This window comes from Penicillium odoratum (assembly GCF_028828045.1).
Source record: "Penicillium odoratum strain IBT 22623 chromosome Unknown utg000002l_segment0_segment0, whole genome shotgun sequence".
Lineage (NCBI taxonomy): Eukaryota > Fungi > Ascomycota > Eurotiomycetes > Eurotiales > Aspergillaceae > Penicillium > Penicillium odoratum.
In genome coordinates this window covers 3000983-3013521 of record NW_026643144.1, presented here as the reverse complement: position 1 = coordinate 3013521, position 12539 = coordinate 3000983, and the positions used below count along the sequence as shown (strand labels likewise).

At 48.5% G+C, this 12539-nt stretch overlaps 4 protein-coding genes across 4 annotated transcripts; 3 read left to right on the top strand and 1 right to left on the bottom strand.

Moving 5' to 3' along the window:
- Positions 1–149: 149 nt before the first annotated feature.
- On the top strand, positions 150–806 carry N7520_003158 (glutathione S-transferase family protein; the record flags this gene model as incomplete). Its single annotated transcript, XM_057137093.1, has 1 exon — positions 150–806. One exon carries the CDS (start codon positions 150–152, stop codon positions 804–806), a length of 657 nt encoding a protein of 218 aa, XP_056999779.1.
- Positions 807–1190: 384 nt separating this feature from the next.
- Positions 1191–3201, top strand: atg15 (triglyceride lipase ATG15; the record flags this gene model as incomplete). The annotated part of the gene is made up of 2 exons (XM_057137092.1): positions 1191–1379; positions 1429–3201. The coding sequence occupies 2 exons, from the start codon at positions 1191–1193 to the stop codon at positions 3199–3201; spliced, it is 1962 nt and encodes a 653-aa protein (XP_056999778.1).
- Positions 3202–4891: 1690 nt separating this feature from the next.
- Positions 4892–5881, top strand: N7520_003156 (CFEM domain-containing protein; the record flags this gene model as incomplete). Its single annotated transcript, XM_057137091.1, has 3 exons — positions 4892–4972; positions 5034–5211; positions 5265–5881. The coding sequence occupies 3 exons, from the start codon at positions 4892–4894 to the stop codon at positions 5879–5881; spliced, it is 876 nt and encodes a 291-aa protein (XP_056999777.1).
- A 498-nt stretch (positions 5882–6379) lies between these two features.
- N7520_003155 (putative DEAD/DEAH box helicase) lies at positions 6380–12006 on the bottom strand (the record flags this gene model as incomplete). The annotated part of the gene is made up of 3 exons (XM_057137090.1): positions 6380–9491; positions 9539–11298; positions 11350–12006. Coding segments are annotated over 3 exons (5529 nt in total), but the record flags the coding sequence as incomplete, so codon positions are not given.
- Positions 12007–12539: the final 533 nt, after the last annotated feature.

Genomic DNA, 12539 nt, shown 5'->3' with positions numbered 1-12539 from the left:
AATGTATGTCTGAACACCGATGCCGAGCGCAAAGTTCCGCTGTGGGTCAAATACTTCAAATGGAGTTCAATGGTATAAGAGACCCCTGTCCTGCACGTGAACCTTGTTCAATCAATACCCAAAGTTTCTAATTATACAACCCATAAAATATGTCTCTCAAGCCAATTGTTCTCTACGGCCATGGCCCCGGCCCAAACCCGTGGAAGGTCGTCATGCTCCTCGAGGAGCTCAACATTCCCTACGAGTACAAAATTGTCGACTTCGCCGACATAAAGAAGGAGCCCTTCGTGTCTATAAACCCGAATGGCCGTGTTCCCGCCATCGAAGACCCCAACACTGGCATCACCCTCTGGGAGTCTGGCGCCATCCTCGAGTACTTGGTCGAGACCTACGACAAGAAGCGCACCGTCAGCTTTGAATTCGGCTCAAAGGACTACTTTCTGGCCAAGCAATGGTTGCACTTCCAAGTGTCTGGCCAGGGCCCTTACTTCGGTCAGGCCGTCTGGTTCACTCGCTACCACTCGGAGCAGCTCGAGAGCGCTAAGGAGCGTTACTACAAGGAAATCCGGCGTGTCTCTGATGTCATGGACAAGTACCTGGCCGATAAGGAATACCTTGTTGCTGGCAAGTTCAGCTATGTCGATCTTGCTTTCATTCCCTGGTTCCAGATGCTCGGCATGATTGGTATTGATGTGTCCAAGGAGTTCCCTCACCTTGACGCGTGGTTGACTCGCCAGAAGGCCCGGCCCGCTATTTCTAAGGCTTTGAAGTTGCGCGGGGAAGCTATAGCTGCTCACTCTCACTGAATGGTATGATATAATTAGAGCCTGGTTAAGAACTTAGAAAGATGATCCTACATCACGGGAGAAAGATATTAGAGTAGACATAGAGAAAAGCTCAATGGAATCTCTTACGCTCCAGTAAATTGGAAGCATGATATCGCGGACCAAGTATTGAATTGGCCTCTTTCCAACGAGTACGAGAATGATTGTATGACGGGCATAGTTAACTACTTCGTAGACTAATTATTTACAACATTAGAGTAATTAGTATGGAGAACTGTGGGAATGTACTATTCCTCTTTGGGAAGTACCGTGACGCCTCACGTGCTAGATCCCCGCGATAAGCTGATAACCTCCTCATCGTCATAGCCTCCAGTCACATCAACCCCGGTTTACTCGTCTATCATCATGGCTCATTCACGTTCACGATCTCGGGGACGGTCCTGGCAGGGACCAACCCTAGCTGGTCTCTTTATGTCGGTGGTGCTGTTTCCTGGGACAGTATCTGCTAACTATCGCCTCCCTTCTATGCAAGCCCCCATCTTACCGCCACAGATACCGTTGGGGGAGGCAGAACCATCAGACTCCCACGAGTTTGTAAGTGAATCCAGAGGGATGTGTGATGTATTTTGTCTAATAAACCTAGTCACTTCGCCATATTTTCCATCGAGGTTCCTCCGAGCAGCCTGACCTCCATGCCCGATTAGACGTTCGCCCCGATACCCGCCTGTTGACTCTCTCCGAAGATGGCATCGAGGAGGTCATTACGGCACACACCCCTTTGATCGCTAGATCCAGCCCTCTCACTATACATCGCATGGCGGATCGCCGTATATCAGTTATTGAAGAACACCTTGCCACAGCACGGCTATCAGGTTCGGTGGAGGCCATGTCACCATCGGAATGGGTGATGGACACCCTTCCCGGCCCAAACGTTACAGACAAGGATACAGTTCTCACATTTGCTAAGATGACGGCAAATGATTATATTGAGGAACCAGGTACCGCGGACTGGGAGACCATCCATGGCAAATTCAACTATTCGCAAAGTTTTGGTTGGCAAACCGATGGACTCAGAGGGCATATTTATTCCGACAAAGCCAACAGCACAATCGTCATTTCCTTGAAGGGTACTTCTCCAGCCCTTTTTGATGGTGCGGGTACCACGACAAATGACAAGGAAAACGATAATCTGCTTTTCAGTTGCTGCTGCGGACAAGGAGGATCATACCTGTGGAGACAGGTTTGCGATTGCCAGACTACGACTTATACGGCCAATTTAACTTGCATCGTTGAGGCCATGAACGATGAGAATCGATATTACAGAGCTGCCATCGATCTCTATACCAATGCGAGCGCGCTTTACCCTGGTGCAAACATTTGGCTAACTGGCCACTCCCTGGGCGGTGCCCTGTCAAGTTTGCTTGGCCTTACATTTGGAGTACCGGTTGTCACCTTTGAGGCTGTACCGGAAGCGCTGCCCGCAGCCCGATTGGGTCTTCCAAGCCCTCCTGGCCATGACTCACGGCTTCCGCAAACCCGACAGAACACGGGGGCTTTCCATTTTGGACACACGGCAGATCCGGTTTATATGGGCACCTGCAACGGCATCAACTCGATCTGCACATGGGGTGGATATGCCATGGAATCCGCGTGCCACACCGGTCAGATGTGTACTTACGACACGGTGGCCGATAAGGGCTGGCGCGTGGGCATTGGCACCCACAAGATCAGGAATGTGATCTCTGATGTTATAGAAGTGTACGACGATGTTCCACCATGTGTTCCCGAGGAGGAGTGTTATGACTGTGTACTGTGGAAGTTCTTCCGCAGCAATGGCTCCGAGGTCACCACAACCACTTCAGCGACGACCACATCGCCGACTCTTACCCGAACCGACACTTGTAAAACTCCAGGCTGGTGGGGCTGTCTGGATGAGTCGACCACTACAACGACCACTTCGACCACCTCTACATCCACCTCAACCTGCAAGACACCGGGTTGGTTCGGATGCAACGACCCGACAACCACCACTACCACGAGCACCATCACCAGCACATCCACGTCTTCAATCACTAACCCGAGTTCAACTTGCAAGACGCCCGGTTGGTTTGGTTGTAACGACCCGACAACTACGGCCACAGCCACCCCAGCGCCTACCATGGTCACAACAATCCCGACGGCAACTTCAACCAGCTGTCATGATCCAGGATGGCTTGGATGTAATGACCCGTCAACGACCACTGATTCAAGACCGGCATATTCAACATGCACAACCCCAGGTCTGCTGTGGGGATGCTGGGATGAGCCAACAAGCACTCCCACCATCACTTCTCCACCTACATCGATACCCACCACATCGTCTCCCAATCCCAAGACATGCACTCACAAATTCCTTGGATTGATCTGTCTGGATTGAAATTATTAATCCAAGATATTTTCCCTTTGCAGATTCATTGAAGAACAATCCGCCTTGGAGAATTTGAACTTGATATACAAGACATATGACCATGCAAGCGTACATTCAAGCATTTGGTTTCACTCTTATTTTTTTTTCACTTCTATTGGACGGCGTTACAGTTTGGAGTTAATTTTTTGAGCCTACTTTAGAGTCAGATTTTGGTAGTATCATACCCAGTCCTAGACAATGTAATCTCTTTGGAATTGCAACATTACAAATTTGGCCAAGCGCAGGGTTGGTGCGCGTTGAGAGGAATCGGTGAGTTGAACCCCTTGCATGGACTGCGGGAGGTAATAGCCTTTACCGACAGATTCATCGACAAGGCACCTCTTATAAGTACGTTCAAGGCGCACTAGCAGCAAGCTAAGATTCGTTGTTCCCTGTTGAGTGACTTGCTTGCAGGGAACCTCTCGATATGCGAACCTCTGCGTTACATGACTTGCGACGCGTGGCTGGCTCCGCCCGTGCCACTGACGCCTGCGCCGCCCAAGCCAAATCGTTAAGACTCTCCAACTCAGTTGAAATGACGTATCTGCAGGTCTTCCAGCATTGACAAAAACTTATGCATGTACAGTCAGCTTTTAGTTACCTCCCATTTACGGAATACAGGGATGACAAAAACAAAAGCATTTCCACCGTCTAATTCAGTGAGAGTCAGGGCATCAAGAGGATCACAATATGAAGGACCTAGGTACCTGGTGTCTGTTGAGTGAAACAAAACAATATCAAAGTCGCGAGGGAATTCCAAGATTGTGGCAAAGCAGTAAAGCTTGCCGAGCCCAGCCACACTAGCGGTGACGTCGAAAATTCAATAGTGCAATCGGGGATCCTCCGACCTGATCCAGCCCAATATTTGGCTATTTTCCAGGATTTTCTTTACCGGAAGATCTGACTGTCGATCACCTCAGCGCCATCTGAGACTACTTTTCTCTTTGTGAACGCGTTCTAGTCAATTGGACTCGAATTGTTAGCCAATGGAGTCCTGTCAAACGTGCAGCGTTCAAAGACTGGGATTCGTACTGGAAATGAATCCTGCAGCCTGAGAATACATCATAGCTCGCAAAGCTTTACCTCCAGTCCTGGGAAAATCCTTGAAAGTCAAATCCCGCGCGCCCAAAGGGTTCCACAGGGGTCTTTAGTTAATTCAGACGAGCCTATCGGGATCAGCGCCACTGTGGGGCATATTGGGAGCAAGCTGTCTCCGCTGACGATCAGGTCCCAATCGAGGTCTCGATCATACTATTCATGATTTCATTTCGACTCCCCACAAGGTCTGTGGGTAGATGCATCCTCTCTCCAGCCACGTTGGCTGGGTAGCACTGATGCAGGACAGCAAAGCCAAAAAGCTAAATAGAGACGCGGAGACCAACCAGGAAATCAACACAGCCGATCGGTCTGGATTTCGGTTTGTTTTTGTTTTTTTTTGGCCTTTATTTTGTTTTTTTTCCATAATCATTTCCCCATCTAGTCTAAGGGTTGCCGGTTCAGATGGATACCTGCAGTTTGCTCTAAGCTGGAATATCCCAGTTTTCCCTTCTTATAAAAACCTGGCGCACCACTGGTGACATCTCACTTTTGTCTCTCACTCCCAACCATTTCATTCTCACCGGCCCCTTGAGATACCCTCTCCTCACATCAAACCGACATCATGAAGTCAATCTCCGTTGCTATGGCCATGCTGGCCGCTGCTGGTATGGCCTCCGCTAGCGTTTCTGCCTCAGACTGCGCTGTAAGTGCCTGAAAGTGAGCAAGGTTTTACTAGACCTTCCAGCTAATGAAGCTTGTAATAGCAAATGTGTATCTCCAACATGAACGCCAAGGCCTCTGAGCTCGGCTGCACCTCTGGTGATATGGATTGTTTGTGCAAGAACCAGGACTACGCCTACGGTATCCGCGATTGCACCAAGGAGGCTTGCCCCAGCGACAACGCCGAGACTGTCCTCTCCATGGCATTGGCGAGCTGCCCCAGTATGTAGACCCATTCTCTAAATGATAAAATACATGACTCACGATCTACGCAGGCAGCTCATCCACTGCGTCCAGCACTGGCACCGAGTCAACAACTATCACCTCAAGTGTCTCGGGTACATCGACTACTGAGACCCTACCTGTCACTGGCATGACCACGATCACCACAAGTGTTTCGGGCACGCTCACCACTGAGACCAAGCCCATCACCACTGACAGCACCACGATCACCACAAGTGTTTCGGGCACACTCACCACTGAGACCAAGCCCCTCACCACGATCACCACAAGTGTCTCGGGCACACTCACCACTGAGACCAAGCCCATCACCGCTGACAGCACCACGATCACCACAAGTGTTTCAGGCACACTCACCACTGAGACCAAGCCCCTCACCACGATCACCACCAGCGTCTCAGGCACACTTACCACCGAGACCAAGCCTGTCACTGCCAGTGAAACGACCATCACCACCACCGGCAAGACCACGCTGACTACCTCCGTCTCGGGAACCCTGACAACTGAGACCAGCGCTGTCACCAGCACTGCTACATCCACTGGCACTGAAACAGCTCCTTCCGCAAGCACAAGCACCGGTGCGGCCGCGATGGCTACTCTCGGCAGCTCTGCCTTCGGTGTTCTCGGTCTGGCTGCCATGCTGATCCTGTAAGGGATCTCCTGCGGACTTGGGTAATAAGTGTAATAAGTGGTGTGGATATGGATACGGGATGATGAATATGGTATCTTTAATGTCAATCTAATGAAGTTATGCTCTACATGGGCACGCACAGTCAATTAGCCTTTCAGGACCTCAGTACTACGGAGAGGTGAAGTCTGCCTTTATGATTATAATGAAGCCATTTAAAGCGATGACACATCCTACAGTAGTCAAGATAAGTACACTAGTAGATACCCCTAGCATACTGTAAGGAGGTATGTACGTTAGCATGTACCCCAAATTCCAATGACCGGCCAGTCTAGGACTACAAGGGGCATTTGACTGAATTTTAAAAGTCTAGATAGCACAAGTAAATTGGTAGTACCAACAATGTACTCGCGTCATTTTCCAGTCCACTGTCTGTCCATTCAGTACTCCAGATATCTTTGTCAGTCCTCCTTTGTTTTTTTTTCTCCCCTGTCCGCGCTGTTCCATTGTCTCATTCATCTTTCAAGCCCACATCTTCTTGAACTTCTCATCAAATTCAGTCTGGAGGGCGTTGAATGCCTTGTAAACCAGGGTCAAGGATTGCAGGTTGTCCATCTTCCGCCCTGGCTGCGTATTTGAGGGCTCCTGTTGCACCGGAGCTTGTTCCTCCTCATCCATATCGTCTTCCCAACTGTCCAACGGTTGAGCAGTCCGAAGGTGCTTCTTAACCGAAGCAGATGGAGCTACCGACGTATGAACTTTACCTGCTGGGGTCGTTGAAACCTTCTTTCCAGGCTCATCCTTCACCTCAACATCAGCTATGTTGTCATCAGCCTCAACTTCACGCAGTTCACCGCCACCGGTAACATCAAGCATGTCTACATCTGAGTTTCCTCGAGGGTTGAGAATATTCCCTAAGCTAGCAGTGACGACTCTCAGAATCATGGAGAAATCATTCAGTTCATACCAGACATCACCCCTGCGGACGCCATTGGCCCTCTCCAGCTCATGAGCATTTCCATGCTTGAAAAAGTCAAAGAGATATGCATTCAGTGGATGATGACTTGAAGAGCCTGGTACGTAGGGAACGACAGACTCCTCAAGCCACACACCGTCACGAATGGTTTCACATAGATCGGCAACGGTACTCTTGCCTATCCGCCAATCTTTATGTCCCGAGAGGGCATAGAATGGAGAGATGATCTTCGGAGCAGGGTTAAGAGAATGACTCTTCATAACACCCACCTCGAGAGCTGACGTGTCTCCTCCGCACTTGGTGTGACTCAACGGCAGATCGCAATCAGGAGTGTCAATATGCTGGTCGATAAAGGTGGACACATAACCAGTGTAGATATCCAGTACTTGACGGTTGTGGTTCTTCAGTGCCTGTGCTGCCTTCTTGGGCAAATGTGGCAGTACCACAATGGAGGAGCTGCTTTTTTCTGCCGTGCGATATGACTCTAACGTTGACTGACGTAGACGTTGACGTTTGAAAATGTGGCACATGACAAGCATGAGAGTCTGAAGAGTAGTTTGATTACTTTCGGGTGCCCGACCGAAGTCTTTGCAAACATCTTCGAAGTATCCCGAGGAAAGGAAGGCATGGAAAGCAAAGCTAGAACTCTCTGTGAAGTACAAATGAGACACACAGCCTGCAAAGTTTAATGGAGCTCCAGTGCCGTCAATAAGGTCGTTTCGTCGAAGGTATTCGATAGAAAACCGGAGATAGTGTAGCACAGTGTCCTTCGTCTCTGAACCACCGAGACAAATGCGAGGACTTGACAGGAGTGAGTTGATAGACTTCACGGCAGATGCTGCCTGGTTAGAGCCATCCAAAAGAATAAAAAGCCGCAGAATCAGACTGGTCGTAATAGGGAAATGGCCATTGAGGTCTGGAAGCCTTGAGCTAACCAGACGGTGAATCTTGGCTGTGGGAACATGTTGAAAAACAACGTTTCCCAGTAAATCAAATCCACGACGTCCTGCTCGTCCAGCAGCTTGCCGAAAGTTAAGTGCTGTGAGAAACAATGAATCGCCTGAGAAAACGACCGTTTTGCAAGGCATATTGATACCCAAGGCTAGTGTGCCGGTTGCTATAACCACACGCAAAAACCCTTTGCGGAACAACATTTCACAAACTTGACGGTATTTTCGATTCATGCCCGCATGATGCACACCGATTCCGCGCTCGAGGGCATCTGTCAGCCAGTCTGGAATATCGCGCCATTTGAAATCCGTGATGTACTCCAAGAACTCTGACCGTGACAGCTTCTTAGGATCGGCCAAACTGAACATTTCCACGGGTCTTTCTGGATCGAAGAGCTCCAACATGCTGCCTTCACCAGATGCTAGATCTCTGATTCCATCGGCGTGAGAAGTTGGCTGGTCCTCAGATCGTTTCTTCTTAGTTGGTTTAGCAACCTTCTTCTTCGATACTGCGTCCGCTTTTTTCCAGTCTTTCCACTTATCGACCTTTGCTTTCCATGCTGAGTTTTCTGATTTCCATTGCGATTCAGCTTCGCGCAGCTTTTTCAGTAAATGCTTGCCTATTTTTTCACATTTGCTCCGGTCGTAATTGAAGAATAGTGCGGGGAGAGCACGGTGGTCATGAAGCGAGCAGATCAATGGAAGTGTGGTAGAAAGAAGCACGTCATCCTCATCATTCCCATTGGTATGCGACATGGACGAGCCCTGCGGTTGAGAATGACTCAATGAAGCTTTCTCTGCGTTGTCAACGGTGGTTGAGGAACCGGTACTTTGTCGACCTAGTTCAAATAGAAGAGCCTCGAAAGGAGATCTTCTATCGTTCTTCCAATTGTTGACTAGTTCAATCAAAGGCTTCTGCCACTCAATAACATCCTTCTTGGAGATTATGCCCGAGAAGAATGAAGACGGACTGAGAGACGAATTCACGGGGAAATCATCAGTTTGTAGATCACTCATTGCTTTCCATAAGCTCAAACAGTCCCGTGGCTCAAGGCTGAAGTCAGTCGGTATCGCTCTTGACCGATCACCTAAGCTTAGGACAGGATGCATGAACTTCATGTCACCAGCCTCGTCAAGACCCCATTGGTACGAGACATCAACATTTGAAAAGCCCTTGAATGAAAAAACCGGAGGAGGGCAATACACATAGTTTCTCAGATCAGAGTATCTGTGTTTGTGCTGAATCATCTTCAATTCGTGGCCATTTGTGCGTTGAGCATGCTTGAGCCATTCGTAGAACTCCTCCGGATTACCGACAGTAGCTGACAGCGCGATGATAGGACACGGAGCCAAAAGAAGCAATTGTTCCCAAATAACACCATCCTCAGCTTGACCGATACAATGGATCTCATCAAATATGATACGTCTCAGTCGAGGGGTCCATGATTTCGCGTGGATTGGGGAGAGCAGCATGATTTGGAGAATATGAGGTACTGTAATGAGAATTTGACACCCTGTCGGACTGTTAATTCGATGGTCTCTTGTGTGGATAGCCCAAACCTGCTTTGCGGTAGCCTTGGCGGGATATTTTTTCGAAAAACGGGCCTGCACTTCAGCGGCGATCTGATTCACCAGTGCTTTGGTGGGAGCCACATAGATCAGAATGCCCTCATTGTCTTCCTTGAGGATCTGCCTCATAGCATAGAATCTGTATTCATTTAATATGGGTATTGTTTATATGATCAGGTAACTCACGAGATGAACGTTTTTCCTGCACTGGTTGGGGCGACGATGAACGCGCTCTGCTTTGTATCAATCTGGTCTAACACTTCTCTTTGCCATCGATCAGGATCAAAGTCGGGTGTTCGGGGGTCTGGCAAGGAGCCTATGCTACGTTCCATGAACGGACCCCCGTGGAGCAGTTGGAATTCCACTTGAGACACTCCAATCATGGAATTGGGCTTCTTTGGTAAAGTCACAGGCTTAAATGAAAGCGGTTGACCGGTCTGCTTTGATAGAGAAACGGCAGGTAATTCGAGATGCTGACAGACTCGCTGGACATAAATTCGAATATCATTACTGATTCCGCGCTTGAGTTTCATAAGACGAGAAAGCACTCCCCAAATGTGCGTCATGATCATTGTGTGACTTTGGTCAACCTCGTGTCGAGAAAGGGCTTGGACCGACGTATCGAGCAGGTAAGCGAGAACTTCTGCCTCTAGAAAAATGCGACTGTCTTTCGATAAGCTTGTCAAGTACTCTTCCATAGCATGGAATCGATCTAGTGGATCCAGGGAGCTTTTTTCCATTAGTTTGAGCTTGGAAGTCCACTTCGCCCTTTGCTTTTTTTCTTCTTCTATTGTCTTCTGCTGAGAAGCTGTCGCAGCCTTCTCCCTGCCGGAAGCCTTTCCAGTTGCTGGCTGAGATCTCACTTGAGGTGATTGGTTTGATTTACTTTTTGCAGTTGAAGTTGATCCAACAACGACGATTTCTCCCTGGGATATTCCTGCAGAGCCAGACAAGCTTTCCGCATATCGTAACATCTCTTTCATGTAGAACTGGTTTCTTTTGTTTTGTTTGAGAAGATCCTTTGGCGACAACTTAGGAGCCTTTTTCGAGTCAAGGGGCCTGGAGTTGTGCCAATGGGTATCTTCCTTGAATCCTTTGGAGCCCTTGGGATTGTTCTCTGCACCTGTAGAGTCATCAACCTGAATGCGGAAGGGTTTGAGGTGGTCATCGAAAACCGGGCTCTGAAATGGGAGCACCTCTGCGCCTTTCCGAGATTTGGCATTGTTCTTGGATGAAGGTTGCTTCTTGTCTTCTTGATTTTTATCGGATTTCGACTTTTCAGGTCTGTTTTTGTGTTGGATAGCTACTTCGGTAGCTACCCGGCTATCTGCCAATTGAAGCTCCGTACCTCCAAGATGATTCACCAGAGAGATGAGGTCGTTGAATGGCAAAAGAGTTGTCGATGAAATAACGCCGTTGATACCACATGTCTCTATCATTGTGTACACCCAGAAGAAAGTTCTTCCATCAAACAAATCTGCAAGATCACAGGGTAGATTGTGAGTGGCCTTCTCCCAATGGGCAGAGCTGATGATGTCTTTTGCCAATCGTAAAAAGGAGTTTAAGAACTCATTTGAATTCTTTGAGTTTGAAATCTGTACTCCTCGGTCCCCGAGCTTGGTATGTTGCAGAAGCACAAGGTGCAAAATCATGGATGTGGCTCCCATCGTGATTTTTCGGCTGGAGGAGGTAATGTTCCCCAACATAATTCCCAAGGTGACGACCAAAAGACATTGTCGTTGTGTCAGGGATGATTGCTTGTGAATGACTTTTTCGATCATGGTTTTCACTTCTTCCAAGTCCAAACTTCCATGACCTGAACTCTCAACTGAGTGATCCGAGCTTGGTGTACTCTCTAGGGTAAGGGTGCTTAGTCCCAGGGTCTCCTGTTGTAGAAGGATCCAGTTCTTCCGCGTGAATGTACCCTCGATGACTATTGACATCACCTATTATTTGTCACTTTTTGCCATAGGTGATAAGCTCACTGGTTTAAATACCTTCGTATCCCGAAACTCCAAGCTGTTGATAAGAGAAATGTTGCGTCCACGAGCAATGAACCAGTGAATCATTCGCCTGAATTCGACTCTTGATGACTCTTTGCATGGAGAAACTTCAAATCGATTTTCGTCAACTTCCTCCTCACTACTATCATCGGACTCAGTGCCTTCGGAACCTGAGTCCTCGGAACCTTTCTCATCACCGTCTACTTGGTTTTCGGAAGCTCCATCGTGACACATGAATAAGTAAGCCCCCGATTTCACCAAGTGTTCTTCGAATTTCATAGACCGGAAACTTTGAAACTTTCGTACCCTGAGGCAATGTGGGGACCGGAGGGAGATTGAAATGAGATGTTGTATGATGGCCTCCCTGGCTAGAAGATATCGATCATGCAGAGCCCGGTCAATAGCCGTAGGGACGCAGAGCTGGGCGCTTTGATCAAAGAACACGATTTCACAGACACATCTGCGCTGTTGGAGTTTTTGCAAAAGTCGTTCGACCAGGTAGGTTGCGTGCAGGACCTGGAATCCGGGGTGAAAATCGAGCTTCTTATTGGCAAAACACTGGAGCAGGAGCGAGTCACCGTCGATGATGAAAGGCTCACGACCGACAAAGTCCCCAACGAGATCTACAGTCCGCGAGCCTTCTTGGTGATACCTGCACTCTCACAGTCAGAAACTGGGTCGTTCCAGATTTGGTGGGGGCCAAATCACCATTGCAGCAGGCTGTTTTGATCCATCATGGCGTGATTATCTGGGCGAAATGGGTAGTAGAGGGTCTTAGAGGGTCGAAGTTACTGGAAGAGAATAGGGGAAACTAAGTTGAAAGAAATGAAAAAGTGCCAACGCAGTTGGCAGCAAACGCCAACAACAAGCATGGCAATTTTGCGCCCGATAAGCAAACGCTCCTACTAGTATCGATATGGACTGGCAGAAGTGGAGTTTTACGGTACATGAGTATCTGTACTCGGGCACATACCCCCTGACACCCCCATAACCAACATCTAAAATCGTTTTCAACTTGTTTTCACTCCAGCTCATTACTGAGTATAATTTGGGGGAGTTCTTCAATTTATAACCCATATGATAAAGACCATGTAGGAGGCAAGCCAGGTAAACGTGTAGGATGTATAGTAGCTTCCTTGTACTACGAGTAAATTTACTAGGAACTTGTTCTAGGCGCTTCGCAA